This window comes from Heterodontus francisci, chromosome 28 (assembly GCF_036365525.1).
Source record: "Heterodontus francisci isolate sHetFra1 chromosome 28, sHetFra1.hap1, whole genome shotgun sequence".
Taxonomy (NCBI): Eukaryota; Metazoa; Chordata; class Chondrichthyes; order Heterodontiformes; family Heterodontidae; genus Heterodontus; species Heterodontus francisci.
The window spans coordinates 14,869,370-14,893,518 of NC_090398.1; the positions used below are offsets into that span (position 1 = coordinate 14,869,370).

Here is a 24,149-nt window from a genome sequence, read left to right on the forward strand (position 1 = left end):
CTGGATTACCTGAGACTGGGTGGGAGCTGAGTGTTCACCCTTGGATACCAGTAGATTGAGAGCTAGCTGAGTGTTCACACCTGAATTACCTGAGTCTGGGAGGGAGCTGAGTGTTCACACCTGGATTATCTGAGATTGGGAGTGAGCTGAGTGTTCACACCTGCATTAGGGGGACTTGGATGGAGCTGAGTGTTCAGACCTAGATTACCTGAGACTGGGAGGGAATTGACTTTTCAACCTGGATTACCTGAGACTGGGCGGGAGCTGAGTGTTTACACCTGGATTATCTGAGACTGGGAGGGAGCTATGTATTTACACCTGGATTGCTACGATTGGAATTCAAATAAGTGTTCACACCTGGAATACCTGAGACTGGAAGGCAGCTGGGTTTTCTCACCAGGATTCCAGAGTCTGGGAATGAGATGAGTGTTCACACCTGGATTCCCTGAGACTCAAAGGTAGCTGAGTGTTCACACCTGGATTACCTGAGACTGGGTGGGAGCTGAGTGTTCACCCTTGGATACCAGTAGATTGAGAGCTAGCTGAGTGTTCACACCTGGGTAACCTGAGACGCGATGGGGCTGAGTATTTACACCTTGATTGCTACGATTGGAAGTCAAATAAGTGTTCACACCTGGAATACCTGAGACTGAAAGCCATCTGACTGCACACATGGATTACTTAGTCTGGGAGTGAGATGAGGGCTCACATCTGGATTCCCTGCTCCTGGATGTGGGCTGACTGTTCACACCTGAATTACCTGAGCCTGCAAGTGAGCTGAGTATTCACACCTGCATTAGGGAGACTTGGAGGGAGCTGAGTATTCACACCTGGATTACCTGTGATTGGGAATGAACTGAATGTTCACAGTTGGATTACTGGAGACTGGGAGGGACCTGAGTGTTCACACCTGCAATACCTGAGGCTGGGAGGGAACTGAGTTTTCACAGCTGGATTACCTGAGACTTGGAGGGAGCTGAGTGTTCACACCTGGATTACCTGAGACGGGGAGGGAGCTGTGTGTTGACACCTGGATTACCGGAGACTGGGAGGGACCTGAGTGTTGGCACCTGGATTCCCTGATACTGGGAGTGAGCTGACTGTCCTTCCCTGGATTACCTGATACTGGGATGGTGCTGAGTGTTCACACCTGGGTTACCTGAGACTGCGAGTGGGCTGAGTATTTACACCTGGATTACTGGAGACTGGGAGGGAGCTGAGTGTTCAGACCTGGATTACTGGACACTGGGAGGGAGCTGCGTGTTCAGACCTGGATTACCTTGGACTGGGAGGGAGCTGAGTGTTCACACCTGGACTACCTGACACTGGGAGTTCGCTGAATGGTCACACCTAGATTACCTGAGACTGGGAGGGAGTTGACTGTTCAACCTGGATTACCTGAGACTGGCGGCGGCTGAGTGTTTACACCTGGATTACCTGAGAATGGGAGGGACCTGATACTCCATACATGGATTACCTGAGACTGGGAGGGAGCTGAGTATTCACACCTGGATTACCTGAGACTGTGGGGGAGCTGATTGTTCACACCTGGATTACCGGAGACTGGGAGGGAGGTGAGTGTTCACACCTGGATTACCAGTGACTGGGAGGGAGCTGAGTGTTCACACCTGGATTTCCGGAGACTGGGTGGGAGCTGAGTGTTCACACTTGGATTAGTGGAGTCTGGGAGGGAGCTTAGTGTTCATAGCTGGATTACCTGAAACTGTTTGGGAGCTGAGTGTTCACACCTGGATTAGTGGAGACTGGGAGGGAGCTTAGTGTTCACAGCTGGATTACCTGAAACTGTTTGGGAGCTGAGTGTTCACACCTGGATTACCTGAGACTGGGACGGAGCTGAGTGTTCACACCTGGATTACCTGACACTGGGATGGAGCTGAGTGTCCACAGCTGGATTACCTGAAACTGCTAGGGAGCTGAGTGTTCACACCTGGATTACCTGAGACTGGGACGGAGCTAAGTGTTCACACCTTGATTACCTGAGACTGGGAGGGAGCTGAGTGTTCACACCTGGATTACCTGAGACTGGGACGGATCTGAGTGTTCACACCTGGATTACCTGACACTGGGAGGGAGCTGAGTGTCCACAGCTGGATTACCTGAGACTGGGAGGGAGCTGAGTGTTCACACCTGGATTACCTGAGACTGGGAGGGAGCTGAGTGTTCACACCTGGATTACTGGAGACTTGGAGGGACCTGAGTGTTCACACCTGGATTACCGGAGACTGGGAGGGAGCTAACTGTCCATACCTGGATTCCCTGATCCAGCGTCGGCTCGTTTGTTCCTCTGTTTTTGCCAGTCAACAATGAGTCCATTCAAGGGAGCAGTGAAAATGGAAAATATACGTATGATAGCATTGGCATTTGTCATCCTGCTGACTGAGGGACAAAGTCAAAGTTATATGCAGACAGAAAGATAGGGAGACAAAGAGACACATACAATGGCTGACAGGGTCTTAACAAGACTGAAAGAGATCATTTCAACCTGCGGTTTGCTGCATTTGTCCTCACTTATATGTGAAGTTTTTGCTGGAATGGAATTTCAGATACACATGTTGGTGTGCATTGGGATACAGGGCTCAGTATGGATTCAGATATGGGACTCAGGGTGGATTGGGATATATGGCTTGTTGCGGATTGGGCGTCAGGTTTTGATGCAGATTGGAAGTCGGAGCTCAATGTGGATTCTGATACGGGTCTTGGAGTGGTTTGGGATACAGATCTTGGTGTGAATTGGGATATGGGTCTCAGGATGCATTGGGATCTAGTTCTTGGTGTCGATTCAGGTACGGATCTCGGGGTGGATTGAGGTATGGGTCTCCGTGTGGATGTGGATACGGGTCTCCGTGCTGATAGTGATATGGGTCTCAGTGTGACTTGGGATCCGGTGCTCAGTGCAGATTGGGATATGGATCTCACTTGGATTAGGATACAGACTCAGTCTAGATGGGGATATTGGTCCCAGTGTGTCGTGGGACATGGTGCTCAGTATGGAGTGTGATATGAGTCTCTGAGCAGATTTAGATCTGGATAAACACACAGACAGGGAAACAAAAAAAACCCAACAGACAGGGAGATGTAACAGACAGTCAGAAACGTACAAAGACACAGAGTTAGGCAAACGGGGAGCCATATAGACAGGCAGATACAAATGTGTACAGGCAGGCCAATAGACAGAAACATGCACAGGCAGACAGGCACAAAGACCTCCCATCAATCAGAAAGAAGAACACACAGACAGGCAGGTATAAATACCCACTGACATTCACACATCATGGGAATGGAGCCAGAGCTTTTTGGGTTCCATGCCTCAGAGAGAGAGAGAGAGAGCATGCACACTAGAGAGAGAGAGGCGTTCCCTTCTCCCCACACTTTGACTGCCTCGAGATAGCTCAACTCATTGACGAGTGACCGGGCTGGAATTGAACTGAAGACAGGGTCGAACTCTTATGTTCTAACACATCAACCTCGCCCTCTTCTGTTCCACTCTTCCTCTCTCTCCCTCTCTCCCATTCTGCTCTTTGTTCCCAACCCAACCTCAATCTCCATTCCCCTTTTTCTATTGTGCTCTCTCCTATTTTTTTCCCCCTCGACCTGTTCTCTCCCTGGCCCACTCTTTCTCTCTCTCCTCTAACTCAATCGTTCACCTCTCACTCTTCATGGCTCTCTTTCCCTTCACCGAGAAACTGAGTCATTCTGGAAGGCAGAGCAAATATAGGCCTGTTCAGGCACAAGTGAAAAATACAAGGCTGGATTGCATCTATTTTCATGCAAGGAGTCTTATTAGTAAGGCAGATGAATTAAGGGCACTGACTCGCATATGGGATTATGATATTATTGCTATTACAGAGACATGGCTGAGGGAGGGGCAGGACTGGCAACTCAATATTCCAGGGTATAGAATCTTCAGGCATAACAGGGGAGGGGTAAAAGAGGAGGTGCCATTGCACTGTTGATCAAGGAATCAATTACTGCAGTAAGGAGGGATGATATCTTCGAAAATTCCACAAATGAGGCCATATGGGTGGAACATCAGCACAAAAAGGAGACAATCACTTGGCTGGGAGTGTATTAGAGGCCTCCAACCAGTCAGGGAGAGATAGAGGAGCAGATATGTAGGCTAATCTGAGAGAGGTGTAAAAATAATAGGGTAATAATAGTTGGGGATTTCAACTTCTCCAAAATCAACTGGGATAGTCTTATTGCAAAAGGCTTGAAGGGGGAGGAATTCTTAAAGTGAATACAGGAGAGCTTTGTCAACCAGTACGTCGAAAGTCTCACAAAAGAAGGGGCAGTACTGGACCTAATCCTAGAGAATGAAGCCGGACAAGTGGTAGAAGTGTCCGTGGGGGAAGCATTTCGGGGATAGTGATCATAACTCTGAAAGATTTAAGGTAGTTATGGGAAAGGACAAAGATGGACTGGAAATAAAGGTACTGAATTGGAGGAAGGGCGATTTAAATATGATAAAGCAGGATCTGGCCAAAGTGGACTGGGAGCAGCTCCTTGTAGGAAAGTCTACATCAGACTAGTGGGAGTCATTCAAAGAGGAAATAGTGAGAGTCCAGAGCCAACATGTACCCATTAAGGTGAAGGGTAGGACCAACAAGTCCAGGGTACCCTGGTCATCAAGGGATATAGAGGATTGGATAAGGGAAAAAAAGGAGGTTTAAGGTCGAATCGGAGGGCTGAAAACAGCAGAGGCACTCGAGGAGTATAGAAAGTGTAGGGGTGGTACTTTAAAAAGTAATTAGGAGAGTGAAGAGGGGACATGAAAAAACGTTGGCGGGCAAGATAAAGGAAAATCCTAAGGCGTTTTATAAGTGCATTAATGGCAAGAGGGTAACCAGGGAAAGAGTAGGGCCCATTAGGGACCAAAGTGACAATCTGTGTGTGGAGCCGGAGGATATAGGTGAGGTTTTAAATGATTACTTTTCATCTGTGTTCACTTTGCGGGAGGACGATGTAGGTGTAGAGATCAGGGAGGGGGATTGCAATATATTTGAATATATTAGCATTGAAAGGGAGGAAATATCAGATATTTTAGCAGACTCAAAACTGGATAAATCCCCAAGTCCAGATGAGATGTATCCCAGGCTGTTATGTGAGGCAAGGGAGGAAATAGCAGGGGCTCAGACACAAATTTTCAAATCCTCTCTGGCCATGGGATAGGTGCCAGAGGATTGGAGGACAGTGAATGTGGTACCATTATTCAAGAAGGGTAGGAGGGATAGACCAGGTAATTACAGGCCGGTGAGTCTAACATCAGTGGTTTGGAAACTATTGGAAAAAATTCTGAGGGACAGCATTAATCTCCACTTGGAGAGGCAGGAATTAATCAGGGATAGTCAGCATGGCTTTGTTAGGGGGAGATCATGTCTAACTAGTTTGATTGACTTTTTCAAGGCGTTGACTAGATGTGTAGATGAGGGTAAAGCAGTTGATGTAGTCGACATGGAATTCAGTAAGGCATTTGATAAGGTCCCGCCTGGGAGATTGGTTAAGGGGGTAAGAGCCCATGGGATGTAGGGCAATGTGGCAAATTGGATCCAAAATTGGCTTAGTGGCAGGAGGCAGAAGGTAATGGTCGAGGGTTGTTTTTGCGAGTGGAAGCCTGTGACTAGTGGTGTACCACAGGGATCGGTGCTGGAACCCTTGCTGTTTGTAGTGTACATTAATGATTTAGACATGAATATAGGAGGCATGACAAGTAAGTTCGCAGATGACACAAAAATTGGTGGTGTCATAAATAGTGAGGAGGAAAGCCTTAGATTTCAGGACGATAGAGATGGGCTGGTAAAATGGGCGGAGCAGTGGCAAATGGAATTTAATCCTGAGAAGTGACAGGTGATGCATTTTGGGAGGACTTACAAGGCAAGGGAATATACAATGGATGATAGGACCCTAGAAAGTACAGAGTGTCAGAGGGACCTTGGTGTACTTATCCATAGATCACTGAAGGCAGCAGCACAGGTAGATAAGGTGGTTAGGAAGGCATATGGGATACTTGCCTTTATTAGCCGAGGCATAGAATATCAGAGCTGGGAGGTTATGATGGAGCTGTATAAAACAGTAGTTAAGCCACAGCTGGAGTACTGTGTACAGTTCTGGGCACCACACTATAGGAAGGATGTGATTGCACTGGAGAGGGTGCAGAGGAGATTCACCAGGATGTTGCCTGGGCTGGAGCACTTCAGCTATGAAGAGAGACTGGAAAAGCGAGGGTTGTTTTCCTTACAGCAGAGAAGGCTGAGGGGGGAACATGATTGAAGTCTATGAAATTATGAGGGGCATAGATAGGTTAGATAGTAAGAGACTGATTTCCTCTAGTGGAAGTGTCAATAACCAGGGGGCATAGATTTAAGGTAAGGGGTAGGAGGTTTAGAGGGAATTTGAGGAAATAAAAATTCACCCAGAGGTTGATTGGAATCTGGAACACACCGCCTCAAGAGGTGGTCGAGGCAGGAACCCTCACAACATTTAAGAAGTATTTAGATGATCACTCGAAACATCATAGCATACAAGGCGACAGGCCAATTGCTGGAAAATGGGATTAGAATAGTTAGGTGCTTGATGGCCAGCATAGACATGATGGGCCGAATGGCCTGTTTCTGTGCTGTATAACTCTATGACTCTATGACACTCTTCTTCTCTTTCTCACTCTCTCTCTCACTCCCTCGACCTCTCTCCTGCTCTCACTCTACTCTTTCTTCCAGTCTCTTCCTCAAATCTCACTCCCATATTCTCCCTCCCCCTCTCTACATTCTTGTTCTCCCTCTCCCTCTTTCCCACCCTCTCACCCCGCCCCATCTATCCTCTCTCCCCGTCATGTCTCTCTACCCCGTTCTCTGCCCTCGCCCACTATCACCCTCATCTTTGCTCTTGCTTTCTGTTCTTAATCTGTCTTCTACCGCCTGCCCTCTTTCTCTCTCCCTACCCTCCTCACTTCTTCCCCTGCTCTCTCTCTCTCCCCTGCTCTCTCCGTCTCTCCGGCATCTCTCTCTCTCCTTCCCCCTCCCTTCCTCCCCCTTCCCTCTCTCTCCCTGCTCATTCCCCAATCTATCCTGCCTCCCTTGGTCTCCCCCAATCTCTCTCCCTCTGGTCTCCACCCCTCTCTTTCCTCTCACGCTTTTCCCCACTCTTCCTCTCCCCCATGCTCTTCCCTTGCTCTCTCTCCACTCTCTGCAACTCCCTCTCCCATCTCACACTCGCTCGTCATGTCTGTCCCACGCTCCGTCCCATCCTCGTTCATTGGTGTCTTCTTCTTCCCAAAAGGTTGACTGCCATGGATCTCTACCTCTGTCTGTACTGTGCTGTTCTTACACATTCTGCATAGGTCAACTGCAATCTGTCCATTATACCTGCCATCCATTTTATGCTCTACTTCCCTCTTCTACATTTGCGATTGATCTGTCTATGCGATAATTTTCTCAGTCTACCTTCTGCTCTAATGATGTAGCTGAAATACTCTACCTTTCTCTCTTTGATATTACTCACTAAGTTCCTCTTTTCCACAGCCATTTCCAGCACTTCGTCATTAGTCTTTCTGTCTGTGTATTATATGTGAACCATCCTCCAATATGTCCTCATCTCGAATGCATTTAGCTTATTAGTCGTCTATTTATTTGTTGTCCATGTCTCCAGGGCATATAACATAGATGACAAAATGTAAAACTTCAGCATTCTTTTTCTCAGATTCAGGGTCAGTTGCTTTGATGTTAACAAGTTCTTCATTCTGACAAAGCTGGTCTTGACCATTTCAATTCCCCTTTGGATCTCACAATCACATCTCCCAGCATCTGTGAGAAGCTGCCCAAGGCATGTAATCCTTTTCACCTGTTCCAGGACTTGTTAATTTTCTTCCATTTTCACTTCCAGGGTTAGGTCCCTACTTATCACCATTGTCATGGTTTTCTTCACATTCATTCTGAATCCAAGTTCCACTCCTCGCATTCACTTTGTTCATAATTTCCTGTACTGTCTCTTCTGACTCTGGAATTAATGCAGTTCCATCTGCGTATCTCAGGTTGTTAATGTCCAACCCACCAATATTGCAACCTTGGTAGATGTTCTATGTCTCTGAAGATAGCTTCAGTGTAAAGGATGCACAGTAATGGGGCATAACACATAGAAGCAAAGAAAATAGGAGCAGGAGTAGGCCATTCGGCCCTTCGAGCCTGCTCCACCATTCATTATGATCCTGGCTGATTATCCAACTCAGTAGCTTGTTCCCGCTTTTGTCCCATACCCTTTGATCCCTTTTGACCCAAGAGCTATATCTAACTCCTTCCTGAAAACAGACAATGTTTCAGCCTCAACCGCTTTCTGTGGTAGCGAATTCCACAGGCTCTCCACTCTCTGGGTGAAGAAATTTCTCCTAATCTCAGTCCTGAAAGATTTACCCTGTACCCTTAGATTATGACCCCAGGTTCTGGACTCTCCCACCATCGGGAACATCCTTCCTGCATCTACCCTGTCAAGTCCTGTTAGAATTTTATAGGTTTCTATGAGATCCCCCCTCACTCTTCTGAACTCCAGCGAATATAATCCGAACCAACTCAATCTCTCCTCATATGTCAGTCCCGCCATCCCAGCAGTCAGTCTGGTAAACCTTCGCTGCACTCCCTCTATAGCAAGAACATCCTTCCTCAGATAAGGAGATCAAAACTGCACACAATATTCCAGGTGTGGCCTCACCAAGGCCCTGTATAATTGCAGCGAGACATCCCTGCTCCTGTACTTAAATCCTCTCGCTATGAAGGCCAACATACCATTTGCCTTTTTTGCTGCCTGTTGCACCTGCATGCTTACTTTCAGCAACTGGTGTACGAGAACACCCTGGTCTTGCTGCATATTCCCATCTCTCAGTTTATAGCCGTTCAGATAATAATCTACCTTCCTGTTTTTGCTACCAAAGTGGATGATCTCACATTTATCCACATTATACTGCATCTGCCATCAATTAGCCCACTCACTCAACTTGTCCAAATCACCCTGAAGCCTCTCTGCATCCTCCTCACAACTCACCCTCCCACCCAGTTTTGTGTCATCTGCAAATTTGGAGATATTACATTTAGTTCCCTCATCTAAATCATTAATGTATATTGTGAATAGCTGGGGTCCTAGCACCGATCCCTGCGGTACCCCACTAGTCATTGCCTGCCATTCGGAAAAAGACCCATTTATCCCTACTCTTTGTTTCCTGTCTGCCAACCAATTTTCGATCCATCTCAATACATTACCCCCAATCCCATGCGCTTTAATTTTACACGCTAATCTCTTATGTGGGGCTTTGTTGAAAGCCTTCTGAAAGTCCAAATAAACTACATCCACTGGCTCCCCCTCATCAACTCTACTAGTTACATCCTCGAAGAATTCTAGTAGATTTGTCAAGCATGATTTCCCTTTCGTAAATCCATGATGACTCTGCTTGATTCTACTTTGTTTGCACTGGAGTTGGGTTGTAATAGAGTGCGACAGTGGAAGTTTGGTAAGTGAGGATAATTAAGGGTTAATTTTATCTTAAATCTAATCTGTCTTTTATTTAGCAGATCAATTTAACAGTTGCTGTTAGGGTTGGGGAAGGTGAGTTTTAGACCAGCTTTAAACAGGGTTCACTCAGGCTCTGCTTGCAGCTGCACCTTGTTAATTAGAGAATTGGTTTAAACCAGTTTTCAGGGGGCTAGAGTGAGTCAGTATAAAAGTGAGCCATCTTACAGTGCTGACTTTGTTTGTACTAGAGTGCTACAGTGGAAGTTTGGTAACTGAGGAAGTTCGGTAAGGAGGGAGCGAGGAACTCCTTTCATTTCCGACCTGTCCTCAGAGTGAGGGGAGCCCAGAGCTTCCAAAGAGCACAGATGACTGGGAGAAGACTCGGAGGGCAGAGTTCCGGACCGGTAAGTATAAAAAACTTACCTCTGGTTTAAAAAAAACTGAAAGTGACATCACAGGAAAGCTGTGACCTGATTGGCTGGTAGGGAATTTTTTTAACTGAATTTGAAAATAAAACATTGATAAAAATTGATTAAAACCCTAACTAACTAATTAATAAGTAGAGTAACTAAACCAGAGGGAGGAGATTACTGTATTTAGTTAGTATTTAATATTTATAGTAGGAATCTAGCACTCGGGACCATATAGTTATAACAATTATTAAGGATTTAATAAGTATTTATTTATCTTAAATTAATTTATTAATTAGTGCTAGGAATGTCAGTTAGCGGGGTTAAGTGCTTCACCTGTGAGATGTGGGAGGTCCGTGACGCTTCCAGCGTTCCGGACGACTACATCTGCAGGAAGTGTACCCAGTTGCAGCTCCTCACAGACCGCATGGATTGGTTGGAGCGGCAACTGGATGCACTTAGGAGCATGCAGGTGGCAGAGAGTGTCACAGACAGGAGTGTTAGAGAAGTGGTTACACCCAAGGTGCAGGCAGATAGATGGGTGACCGCTAGAAGGGGCAGGCAGTCAGTGCAGGAATCCCCTGTGGCTATCCCCCTCACTAACAAGTATACCGTTTTGGATACTGTTGTGGGGGATGGCCTATCAGGGGAAAACAGCAGTAGCCAGAGCAGTGGCACCATGGCTGGCACTGTTGTTCAGCAGGGAGGGACAAAGTGCAGAAGAGCAATAGTTATAGGGGACTCTATAGTCAGGGGCACAGATAGGCGCTTCTGTAGACGTGAAAGAGACTCCAGGATGGTAGGTTGCCTCCCTGGTGCCAGGGTTAAGGATGTCTCTGAACGGACAGGGGGCATTCTGAAGGGGGAGGGTGAACAGCCAGATGTTGTGGTACACATCGGTACCAATGACATAGGCAGGAAGAGTGACGAGGTCCTGCAGGGGGAGTTTAGTGAGTTAGGTAGAAAGTTAAAAAACAGGACCTCTAGGGTTGTAATCTTGGGATTACTCCCTGTGCCACGTGCCAGTGAGGCTAGAAATAGGAAGATAGTGCAGCTAAACACGTGGCTGAACAGCTGGTGTCGAAGGGAGGGTTCCAGATATCTGGACCATTGGGCTCTCTTCAGGGACAGATGGGACCTGTACAAGAAGGACGGGTTGCATCTAAACTGGAGGGGCACAAATATCCTGGCTGTGAGGTTTGCTAGCATCACTCGGGAGGGTTTAAACTAGTGTGGCAGGGGGGTGGAAACCAGAGCAGTAGGACAGCAAGTGAAATAAATGAGGGGGAACTAGTAAATAAGGCCAGTAAGACTAAGAGGAAGAGCAGGCAGGGAGATGTTGTGGAGCACAGCGGGACTGGTGGTCTGAAGTGCGTTTGTTTCAATGCGAGAAATATAACAGACAGGAGATTCTGTGGTTGCGAACGAGACTCCCGGATGGTATGTTGCCTCCTGGGTGCCAGGGTCAGGGATGTCTCAGATCGAGTCGACAGGATTCTTAAGGGGGAGGAGGAGCAGCCAGAGGTCGTGGTACATATCGGTACCAATGACATAGCTAGGAAAAGGGATGAGGACCTGAAAAGCGAATATAGGGAGTTCGGTTGGAAGCTGAAAGGCAGGACGAGCAGAGTAATCTCAAGATTGTTACCGGTGCCACGTGCTAGTGAGGCTAGAAACAGGGAGCGAGTGCAGCTGAACACGTGGCTACAGAACTGGTGTAGGAGGGAGGGATTCAGATATGTGGATCATTGGGATACCTTCTGGGGAAGGTGGGACCTGTACAAGAAGGACGGGTTGCATCTGAACTGGAGGGGCACCAATATCCTGGGTGGGAGGCTTGCTAGTGCTCTTCGGGAGGGTTTAAACTAGTTTGGCAGGGGGATGGGAACCGGAGCTACGGATCAGTGGATGGGGTAGCTGTTGAACAGGCAGATACCGAGTGCAGAGAGTCTGTGAGGAAGGTTAGACAGTTGACTGGGCAAAGTTGCAGCCAGTATGATGGGTTGAAGTGTGTCTATTTTAACGCAAGAAGTGTCAGGAATAAGGGTGATGAACTTAGAGCATGGATCAGTACTTGGAGCTACGATGTTGTGGCCATTACGGAGACGTGGATATCACAAGGGGCAGGAATGGATGTTGGATGTTCCGGGGTTTAGATGTTTCAAAAGGAATAGGGAGGGAGGTAAAAGAGGTGGGGGAGTGGCATTGTTAATCAGGGATAGTATCACAGCTGCAGAAAGGGAGGTCGTCGAGGAGGGTTTGTCTACTGAGTCATTATGGGTGGAAGTCAGAAACAGGAAAGGAGCAGTCACTTTGTTGGAAGTTTTCTATAGACCCCCCAATAGCAACAGAGACACGGAGGAACAGATTGGGAGGCAGATTTTGAAAAGGTGCAGAAGTAACAGGGTTGTAGTCATGGGTGACTTCAACTTCCCTAATATTGATTGGAACCTCCTTAGTGCAAATAGTTTGGATGGAGCAGTTTTTGTCAGGTGTGTCCAGGAAGGTTTCCTGACTCAATATGTAGATAGGCCGACTAGAGGGGAGGCTATGTTGGACTTGGTGCTTGGCAACGAACCAGGCCAGGTGGCAGATCTCTCGGTGGGAGAGCATTTCGGTGATAGTGATCACAACTCCCTGACCTTTACTATAGTCATGGAGAGGGACAGGAGCAGACGGGATGGGAAAATATTTAATTGGGGGAGGGGGAATTACAATGCGATTAGGCAGGAACTGGGGAGCATAAATTGGGAACAGATGTTCTCAGGGAAATGCACAACAGAAATGTGGAGGTTGTTTAGGGAGCACTTGCTGCGACTGCTGGATAGGTTTGTCCCGATGAGGCAAGGAAGGGATGGTAGGGTGAAGGAACCTTGGATGACAAGAGATGTGGAACAGCTAGTCAAGAGGAAGAAGGAAGCTTACTTAAGGTTGAGGAAGCAAGGATCAGACAGGGCTTTAGAGGGTTACAAGGTAGCCAGGAAGGAACTGAAGAATGGACTTAGGAGAGCTAGAAGGGGACATGAAAAAGTCTTGGCGGGTAGGATTAAGGAAAATCCCAAGGCGTTCTACACTTATGTGAGGAACAAGAGGATGGCCAGAGTGAGGGGAAGGCCGATCAGGGATAGTGGAGGGAACTTGTGCCTGGAGTCGGAGGAGGTAGGGGAGGTCCTAAATGAATACTTTGCTTCAGTATTCTGGCCCATAGAAGACAGAGGGTGGTAGTCGATGGAAAGTATTCAGCATGGAGCTCGGTGACCACTGGTGTTCCGCAGGGATCTGTTCTGGGACCTCTGCTCTTTGTGATTTTTATAAATGACTTGGATGAGGAAGTGGAAGGCTGGGTTAGAAAGTTTGCCGATGACATGAAGGTTGCTGGAGTTGCGGATAGTGTGGAAGGCTGTTGTAGGTTGCAACGGGACATTGACAGGATGCAGAGCTGGGCTGAGAAGTGGCAGATGGAGTTCAACCTGGAAAAGTGTGAAGTGATTCATTTTGGAAGGTCGAATTTGAATGCAGAATACATGCTTAAAGACAGGATTCTTGGTAGTGTGGAGGAACAGAGGGATCTTGGGGTCCATGTCCATAGAGCGCTCAAAGTTGCCACCCAAGTTTTTTTACATATTTTTTTGATTTAGAGATACAGCACTGGAACAGGCCCTTCGGCCCACCGAGTCTGTGCCGACCATTAACCACCCATTTATACTAACCTTACACTAATCCCATATTCCTACCACATCCTCACCTGTCCCTATATTCCCCTACCACCTACCTATACTAGGGGCAATTTATAATGGCCAATTTACCTATCAATCTGCAAGTCTTTTGGCTGTGGGAGGAAACCGGAGGAAACCCACGCAGACACAGGGAGAACTTGCAAACTCCACACAGGCAGTACCCAGAATTGAACCCGGGTCGCTGGAGCTGTGAGGTTGCGGTGCTAACCACTGCGCCACTGTGCCGCCCCTTTGCGGTAGTCACTCCTACCAATACTGTCACGGACCGATGCACCTGCAACAGGTAGATTGGTAAAGACGAGGTTAAGTAGATATTTTCCCCTCACCACCTGCTGCAGACCCTGTCTAGCAGCTACGTCCTTTAGGACTCTTCCAGCTCGGTCAGTAATGGTGCTACAGAGCCACTCTCGGTAATGGACATTGAAGTCCCCCACCCAGAGTACCTATTGTGTCCTTGCTATCCTCAGTGCTTCTTTCAATTGGTGTTCAACATGGAGAAGCACTGATCCATCAGCTGAGGGAGGCGGAGGGGGCGATAGTTGGTAATCTGCAGGAACTTTCCTTGCCCATGATTGACCTGATACCATGAGACATCATGGGGTCTGGAATAAATATTGAGAACTCATCGGGCAACTCCCTCCCAATGATACATCACTGTGCCACCATCTTTTATTTTTATTCATTCATGGGATTTGAGCGTCGCTGGCTTGGCCAGCATTTATTGCCCATCCCTAATTGCCCTTGAGAAGGTGGTGGTGAGCTGCCTTCTTGAACCGCTGCAGTCCATTTGGGGTAGGTACACCCACAGTGCTGTTAGGAAGGGAGTTCCAGGATTTTGACCCAGCGACAGTGGACGAACGGCGATATAGTTCCAAGTCAGGATGGTGTGTGACTTGGAGGGGAACTTGCAGGCGGTGGTGTTCCTATGCATTTGCTGCCCTTGTCCTTCTAGTTAGTAGAGGTTGCGGGTTTGGAAGGTGCTGTCTAAGAAGCCTTGGTGCATTGCTGCAGTGCATCTTTTAGATGGTACACACTGTTGTCACTGTGCGTCGATGGTGGAGGGAGTGAATGTTTGTAGATAGAGTGCCAATCAAGCGGGCTGCTTTGCCCTGGATGGTGTCGAGCTTCTTGAGTGTTGTTGGAGCTGCACCCATCCAGGCAAGAGGAGAGTATTCCATCACACTCCTGACTTGTGCCTTGTAGATGGTGGACAGGCTTTGGGGAGTCAGGAAGTGAGTTACTCGCCTCAGGATTCCTAGCCTCTGACCTGCTCTTGTAGCCACGGAATTTATATGGCTACTCCAGTTCAGTTTCTGGTCAATGGTAGCCCCTAGGAGATTGATAGTGGGGGATTTAGCGATTGTAATGCCATTGAATGTCAAGGGGAGATGGTTAGATTCTCTCTTGTCGGAGATGGTCATTGCCTGGCACTTGTGAGGCACAAATGTTACTTGCCACTTATCAGCCCAAGCCTGGATATTGTCCAGGTCTTGCTGCATTTCTACACTGCTCCAGTATCTAAGGAGTCACGAATGGTGCTGAACATTGTGCAATCATCAGCGAACATCCCCACTTCTGACCTTATGATTGAAGGAAGGTCATTGATGAAGCAGCTGAAGATGGTTGGGCTTAGGACACTACCCTGAGGAACTCCTGCAGTGATGTCCTGGAGCGCAGATGATTGCCCTCCAACAACCACAGCCATCTTCCTTTGTGCTAGGTATGACTCCAGCCAGCGGAGGGTTTTCCCCCTGCCTCACATTGACCTCAGTTTTGCTAGGGCTCCTTGATACCATACTCGGTCAAATGCTGCCTTGATGTCAAGGGCAGTCACTCTCACCTCACCTCTTGAGTTCAGCTCTTTTGTCCATGTTTTAACCAAGGCTGTAATGAGGTCAGGAGCTGAATGGCCCTGGCAGAACCCAAACTGAGCGTCACTGGGCAGGTTATTGCTAAGCAAGTGCCCATTGATGGCACTGTTGATAACACCTTCCATCACTTTACTGATGATTGAGAGTAGGCTGATGGGGTGGTAATTGGCCAGGTTGGACTTGTCCTGCTTTTTGTGTACAGGACATACCTGGGAAATTTTCCACATTGTAGGATAGATGCCAGTGTTGTAGCTAGGGCGTGGCAAGTTCTGGAGCACAGGTCTTCAGTACTATTGCCGGAATATTGTCAGGGCCCATAGTCTTGGCAGTATCCAGTGCCTTCAGTCGTTTCCTGATATCACACGGAGTGAATCGAATTGGCTGAAGTCTGGCATCTGTGATGCTGGGGACTTCAGGAGGAGGCCAAGATGGATCATCAACTCAGCACTTCTGGCTGAACATTGTTGCAAATGCTTCAGCCTTATCTTTCGCACTGATGGGCTGGGCACCCCCATCATTGAGGATGGGGATATTTGTGGAGCCACATCCTCCAGTTAGTTGTTTAATTGTCCACCAACATTCACGGCTGGATGTGGCAGAACTGCAGAGCTTAGATCTGATCCGTTGGTTATGGGATCGCTTAGCTCTGTCTATCGCATGCTGCTTATGCAGTTTGCATGCAGATAGTCCTGTGTTGTAGCTTCACCAGGTTAACACCTCGTTCTGAGGTATGCCTGGTTTTGCTCCTGGCATGTCCACCTGCACTCTTCATTGAAGAAGGGTTGGTCTCCTGGCTTGATGGTAATGGTAGAGTGGGGGATATGCCGGGCCATGAGGTTACAGATTGTAGTTGAGTACAATTCTGCTGCTGCTGATGGCCCACAGTGCCTCATGGATGCCCAGTTTTGCATTGCTAGATCTGTTCGAAATCTATCCCATTTAGCACAGTGGTAGTGCCATTCAACATGATGGAGGGTGTCCTCAATGTGAAGGCGGGACTTCGTCTCCACAAGGACTGTGCAGTGGTCACTCCTACCAATACTGTCATGGACAGATGTATCTGCGGCAAGCAGATTGGTGAGGATGAGGTCAAGTATGTTTTCCCCTCTTGTTGGTTCCCTCACCACCTGCCTCATACCCAGTCTAGCAGCTATGTCCTTTAGGACTCGGCCAGCTCGGTCAGTAGTGGTGCTACCGAGCCACTCTTGGTGATGGACATAGAAGTCCCCCACCCAGAGTACATTCTGTGCCCTCGCCAGCCTCAGTGCTTCCTCCAAGTGCTGTTCAACGTGGAGGAGTACTGACTCATCAGCTGAGGGAGGGCGGTAGGTGATAATCAGCAGGAGGTTTCCTTGTCCATGTTTGATCTGATGCCATGAGACTTCATGGGGTCCAGAGTCGATGTTGAGGACTCCCAGGGCAACTCCCTCCCTACTGTATACCACTGTGCCACCACCTCTGGTGGGTCTGTGCCTAGGTTGATGCCAGGTGGTCTGAACGGTTTCATTCATTTTCTCACTCTTTGTAGTGGCTTGATACAACTGAGTGGCTTCTTAGAGGGCATTAAGAGTCAACCACATTGCTGTGGGTCTGGAGTCACATATAGGCCAGACCAAGTAAGGACAGCAGATTTTTTTTCTCTCAAGGACTTTAGTAAACCAGATGGATTTTTACAACAATTAACAATGGTTTCATGTTCACTACTCGCCTAGCTTTTTCTTAAATTCCAGATTGATTAATTGAATTCAAATTCTACCTTGTGTTAAGGTGGGATTTGAACCCATGTTCTCAGAGCATTAACCTGAGGCTCTGAGTTACTAGTCTAGTGAGATTACCACTACTCATAGAAGACAGAGGGTAGCAGTGGAAGGGTGCTTTTCTGAATGGAGGGATGTGACTCGTGGTGTTCCGCAGGAATCAATACTGGGACCATTGCTGTTTGTAGTATATATAAGTTGACAGGGTTTTTAAGAAGGCGTATGGTGTGTTGGCTTTCATTAACAGGGGGATTGAGTTTAAGAGCCGAGAGGTTATGCTGCAGCTCTATAAGGCCCTGGTTCGACCACACTTGGAATATTGTGTTCAGTTCTGGTCGCCTCATTATAGGAAGGATGTGGAAGCTTTAGAGAGGGTGCAGAGGAGATTTACCAGGATGCTGCCCGGACTGGAGGGCATGTCCTACGAAGAAAGATTGAGGGAGCTAGGGCTTTTCTCATTGGAGCGAAGAAGGATGAGAGGTGACTTGATAGAGGGGTACAAGATGATGAGAGGCATAGATAGAGTTGATAGCCAGAGACTTTTTCCCAGGGTGGAAAGGGCTATCACCAGGGGGCATAATTTTAAGGTGATTGGATGAAGGTTTCGGGGAGATGTCAGAGGTAGGTTCTTTACACAGAGAGTGGTGGGTGCGTGGAATGCGCTGCCAACGGTGGTAGTAGAAGCAGATACATTAGGGACATTTAAGCGACTCTTGGATAGGTACATGGACGATAGTAGAATGAAGGGTAGGTAGTTAGTTTGATCTTAGAGTAGGTTAAAGGTTCGGCACAACATCGTGGGCCGAAGGGCCTGTACTGTGCTGTACTGTTCTATGTTCTATGTTCTAGGTAAGGCAGATGAACTTAGAGCTTGGATTACTACTTGGAACTATGATGGTGTTGCTATTACAGAGACTTGTTTGAGGGACGGACAGGATTGGCAGCTAAATGTTCCAGGATTTAGAAGTTTCAGGCAGGATAGAGGGGGATGTAAAAGGGGTGGGGGAGTTGCATTACTTGTTAAGGAGAATATCACAGCTGTACTGCGGGAGGACACCTCAGAGGGGTCATGCAGCGAGGCAATATGGGTGGAACTCAGGAATAGGAAGGGTGCAGTCATGATGTTGGGGGTTTTCTACAGGCCTCCCAACAGCCAGCGGGAGGTAGAGGAGCAGATATGCAGACAGATTTTGGAAAGATGTAAAGGTAACAGGGTTGTAGTGGTGGGTGATTTTAACTTCCCCGATATTGACTGGGACTCACTTAGTGCTCGGGGCTTAGATGGGGTAGCTGTTGAACAGGCAGAATTTGTAAGGAGCATCCAGGAGGGCTTCTTGAAACGATATGTAGATAGTCCAACTAGGGATGGGGCCGTACTGGACCTGGCATTGGGGAATGAGCCCGGCCAGGTGGTCGAAGTTTCAGTAGGGGAGCATTTCGGGAACAGTGACCATAATTCCATCAGTTTTAAGATACTTGTGGATAAGGATTAGAGTAGTCCTCGGGTGAAGGTGCTAAATTGGGGGAAGGCTAATTATAACAATATTAGGCAGGAACTGAAGAATTTAGATTGGGGGTGGCTGTTTGAGGGTAAATCAACATCTGACATGTGGGAGTCTTTCAAATGTCAGTTGATTAGAATCCAGGACCAGCATGTTCCTGTGAGGAAGAAGGATAAGTTTGGCAAGTTTCAGGAACCTTGGATAACGTGGGATATTGTGAGCCTAGTCAAAAAGAAAAAGGAAGCATTCCTAAGGGCTGGAAGGCTAGGAACAGATGAATTGCTTGAGGAATATAAAGACAGTAGAAAGGAACTTAAGCAAGGAGTCAGGAGGGCTAAAAGTGGTCATGAAAAGTCATTGGCAAACAGGCTTAAGGATAATCCCAAGGCTTTTTATACATATATAAAGAGCAAGAGGGTAACTAGGGAAAGGGTTGGTCCGCTCAAGGACAGAGAAGGGAATCTATGTGTGGAGCCAGAGGAAATGGGAGAGGTATGAAATGAATACTTTGCATCAGTATTCACCAAAGAGAAGGACTTGGTGGATGATGAGCCTGGGGAAGAGAGTGTAGATAGTCTCAGTCATCTCATTATCAAAAAGGAGGAGGTATTGGGTGTCTTGCAAAGCATTAAGATAGATAAGTCCCCAGGGCCTGATGGGATCTACCCCAGAATACTGAGGGAGGCAAGGGAAGAAATTGCTGGGGCCTTGACAGAAATCTTTGCATCCTCATTGGCCACAGGTGAGGTCCCAGGGGTCTGGAGAATAGCCAATGTTGTTCCTTTGTTTAAGAAGGGTAGCAAGGATAATCCAGAAATTATCTCGGCCGGTGAGCCTTACGCCAGTGGTAGGGAAACTATTAGAAGAGGATTCTTAGGGACAGGATTTACTCCCATTTGGAAACAAACAGACTTATTAGCGAGAGGCAGCATGGTTTTGGAAAGGGGAGGTCGTGTCTCACTAATTTGATTGAGTTTTTTGAGGAAGTGACAAAGATGATTGATGAAGGAAGGGCAGTGGATGTTATCTACATGGACTTTAGTAAAGCCTTTGACAAGGTCCCTCATGGCAGACTGGTACAAAAGGTGAAGTCACACAGGATCAGAGGTGAGCTGGCAAGATGGATACAGAACTGGCTCTGTCATAGAAGACAGAGGGTAGCCGTGGAAGGGTGCTTTTCTGAATGGAAGGATGTGACTAGTGGTGTTCTGCAGTGATCAGTGCTGGGACCTTTGCTCTTTGTAGTATATATAAATAATTTGGAGGAAAATGTAGCTGGTCTGATTAGTAAGTTTGCGGACGACAAAGGTTGGTGGAGTTCCGGAGAGTGATAAGGATTGTCAGAGGACACAGCAGGATATAGATCGGTTGGAGACTTGGGCGGAGAAATGGCAGATGGAGTTTAATCCGGACAAATGTGAGGTAATGCATTTTGAAAGATCTAATGCAGGTGGGAAGTATGCAGTAAATGGCAGAACCCTTAGGAGTATTGACAGGCAGAAAGATCTGGGCGTACAGCAAGGAGCTTTTTCCCAGAGTTGGGGATTCAATTACTAGGGGTCACGAGTTAAAAGTGAGAGGGGAAAAGTTTAGGGGGGATATGCGTGGAAAGTTCCTTACGCAGAGGGTGGTGGGTGCCTGGAACGCGTTGCCAGCGGAGGTGGTAGACGCTGGCACCATAGCGTCTTTTAAGATGTATCCAGCCAGATACATGAATGGGCAGGAAGCAAAGAGATACAGACCCTTAGAAAATAGGCGACATGTTTAGATAGAGGATCTGGATCAGCGCAGGGTTGGAGGGCCGAAGGGCCTGTTCCTGTGCTGTAATTTTCTTTGTTCTTTTGTACAGGTCCACAGGTGGTAACGCAGGTGGATAAGGTAGTCAAGAAGGCATATGGCATGCTTGCCTTCATCGGTCGGTGGAGTATAAAAATTGGCAAGTCATGCTGCAGCTGTACAGAACTTTAGTTAGGCCACACTTAGAATATTGCGTACAATTCTGGTCACCACACTACCAGAAGGACGTGGAGGCTTTGGGGAGGGTACAGAAGAGGTTTACCAGGATGTTGCCTGGTCTGGAGGGCATTAGCTATGAGGAGAGGTTGGATAAACTCGGATTGTTTTCACTGGAACGACGGAGGTGGAGGGGTGACATGATCGAGGTTTACAAAGTTATGAGCGGCATGGACAGAGTGGATAGTCAGAAGCTTTTTCCCAGGGTGGAAGAGTCAGTTACTAGGGGACATAGGTTTAAGGTGAGAGGGGTAAAGTTTAGAGGGGATGTGCGAGGCAAGTTCTTGACACAGAGGGTGGTGAGTGCCTGGAACTTGTTGCCGGGGGAGATGGTGGAAGCAGGTACGATAATGATGTTTAAGAGGCATCTTGACAAATACATGAATGGGATGGGAATAGAGGGATACGGTCCCCGGAAGTGCAGAAGGTTTTAGTTTAGGCAGGCATCAAGATCGGTGCAGGCTTGGAGGGCTGAATGGCCTGTTCCTGTGCTGTACTGTTCTTTGTTCTTTGTACTCTAAGTGTTCTGCTGAAAAATCTTTGATAATGGACTCTAGAATTTTCCCCATTACCGATGTCAGGCTGACTGGTGTATAATTCCCTGTTTTCTCTCTACCTCCCTTTTTAAATAGTTGGGTTACATTAGCTACCCTCCAATCTGTAGGAACTGTTCCAGAGTCTATAGAATCTTGGAAGATGACCACCAATGCATCCACTATTTCCAGGGCCACTTCCTTATGTACTCTGGGATGCATACCATCAGGCTCTGGGGATTTATTGGCCTTCAATCCCATCAATTTCCCCAACACCATTTCTCTACTAATACTGATTTCCTTCGGTTCCTCCCTCTCGCTAAGTTCTGTGTTCCCCAACATTTCTGGTATGATATTTGTGTCCTCCTTTGTGAAGACAGAACCAAAGCATGCATTTAGTTGGTCAGCCATTTCTTTATTCCCCATCATAAATTCCCCTGTTTCTGACTGTAAGGGACCTACATTTGTCTTCACCAATCTTTTTCTCTTCACATACCTATAGAAACTTTTACAGTCAGTTTTTATGTTCCCTGCAAGCTTACTCTTGTACTCTATTTTCCCCTTCTTAATCAATCCCTTGGTCCGCCTTTGCTGAATTCTAAACTGCTCCCAATCCTCAGACCTGTTGTTGTTTCTGGCAAATTTATATGCCTCTTCCTTGGATCTAATGCTATCTCTAATTTCCCTTGTAAGCCATGGTTTGGCTACCTTTCCCGTTTTACTTTTGTGCCAGACAGGGAGAAACAATTGTTGTAGTTCATCCATGCGCTCTTTAAATGTTTGCCATTGCCTATCCACCGTCATCCCTTTCAGTAACGTTTCCCAATCTGTCATTGCCAACTCACGCCTCATACCTTCGTAGTTTCCTTTACTAAGATTCAGGACCCTAGTCTCAAAATCAACTACGTCACTCTCTACCTTGATGAAGAATTCTATCATATTATGGTCGCTCGTCCACAAGGGATCACGCACCACTAAATTGTCAATTATTCCTCTCTCATTACACTATACCCACTCTAGGATGGCCTGTTCTCTCGTTGGTTCCTCAATGTGTTGGTCCAGAAAACCATCCCGTATACACTCCAAGAATTCTTTCTCTACGGTATTGTGACTAATTTGATTTGCCCAATCTTTATGTAGATTAAAGTCACCCATAATTACAGATGTTCCTTTATCGCATGCATCTCTAATTTCCTGTTAATGCCATTCCCAATATCACCACTGCAGTTTGGGGGTCTATATACAACCCCCACTAATGTTTTTTGCCCCTTAGTGTTTCTCAGCTCTACCCATAGAGATCCCACATCGTCAGAGCTAACATCTTTCTTCACTATTACGTTAATTTCCTCTTTCACCAGCAAAGAAACTCGACCGCCTTTTGCTTTTTGTCTGTCCTTCCTAAATACTGAATATCCCTGGATGTTCATTTCCCATCCCTGGTCACCTTGCAGCCATATCTCTCTAATCCCGACTATATCATACCTGTTTACATCTATTTGCACGATTAATTCATCCACTTTATTGTGAATGCTCCGCGCCTTAAGACTTATCTTTTTAACATTACTTGTCCTCTTCCCACTATTTTTCACTGTAGCCCTGTTTGATTCTGGCCCTTGATTTCTCTGCCTATCACTTTTCCTATTCCCCTTACTTTCTTTTGTTCTTGTCTTTGATTCCCCTCCTCCTCTGACTCCTTGCAAAGGTTCCCATCCTCCTGCCAATTTATTTTAAACCTTCCCCAACCACTCTAGCAAACACTCCCCCGAGGAAATCAGTCCCGGTCCTGCCCAGGTGTAACCCATCCAGTTTGTACTGGTCCCACCTCCTCCAGAACCGGTCCCAATGCCCCAGGAATCTAAAACCCTCCCCCTCACACCATCTCTTCAGCCACGTATTCATCCGATATATCCTGCTATTTCTACTCTGACTAGCACATGGCACTGGTACTAATCCTGAGATCACTACCTTTGAAGTCCTACTTTTCAACTTACTTCCTCGCTCCCTATATTCTGCTTTCAGGACCTCATTTTTTTTTTACCTACGTCGTTTGTACCAATGTGTACCACGACCACGGGCTGTTCACCCTCTCCCTTCAGCGTGTCCTGTAACTGCTCTGAGACATCCTTGACCCTAGCACCAGGGAGGCAACATACCATCCTGGAGTCTCTTTTATGGTCACAGAAACGCCTATCTATTCCCCTTATAATTGAATCCCCTATAACTATTGCATTCCCACACATTTAACTCCTCCCCTGTGCAGCAGAGCCATCCGTGGGGCAACGAATTGGGCTGTTGCTGCTTTCCCCTGAGAGGCCATTCCCCCCAACAGTATCCAAAGCAGTATACCTGTTTTGCAGGGGAATAGCCACAGGAGATTCCTGAACTGCCTGCCTAGTCCTCTTTCTCTGCCTGGTGGTCACCCATTCCCCTCCTGCCTGTGGGGTCTGAGCCTGCGGTGTGACCAGCTCTCTATACGTGCTATCCACGATACTCTCCACCTCGTGGATACTCCACAGTGTCCCCAGCTGCCGCTCCAGCTCCGAAACCCGGGCTTCCAGGAGCTGAAGCTGGAGACACTTCCTGCACACATGCTGGTCCCGGGCACTGGAAATGTTCCCGGCTTCCGACATGGAGCACAAGGAACACACCACGGCTTTGAGCTCTCCTGCCATGACTTAACCCTTTAAATTAAATTAAACCTTCTGGAAGATCTTATTGTCCAACAATATCGGTTACTCTAGGGCCCTTTTTCCCTGCTCCTTGTTCCTACAGAACTCCCTAAAAAAAAACACTACTTACTATGTTTGAAATAAACT

The 24,149-nt window shown here is 47.3% G+C and overlaps 1 protein-coding gene across 1 annotated transcript in view; it reads right to left on the bottom strand.

Annotated features, from left to right (window-relative positions):
• The window catches only part of LOC137385228 (equilibrative nucleobase transporter 1-like), a 140,122-nt gene that overhangs the window by 37,243 nt on the left and 78,730 nt on the right, over positions 1-24,149 (bottom strand). The window contains exon 9 of the mRNA XM_068060214.1: positions 2,269-2,397. Coding sequence (XP_067916315.1) covers positions 2,269-2,397 — 129 coding nt within the window. The remainder of the gene's footprint in view (positions 1-2,268; positions 2,398-24,149) is intronic.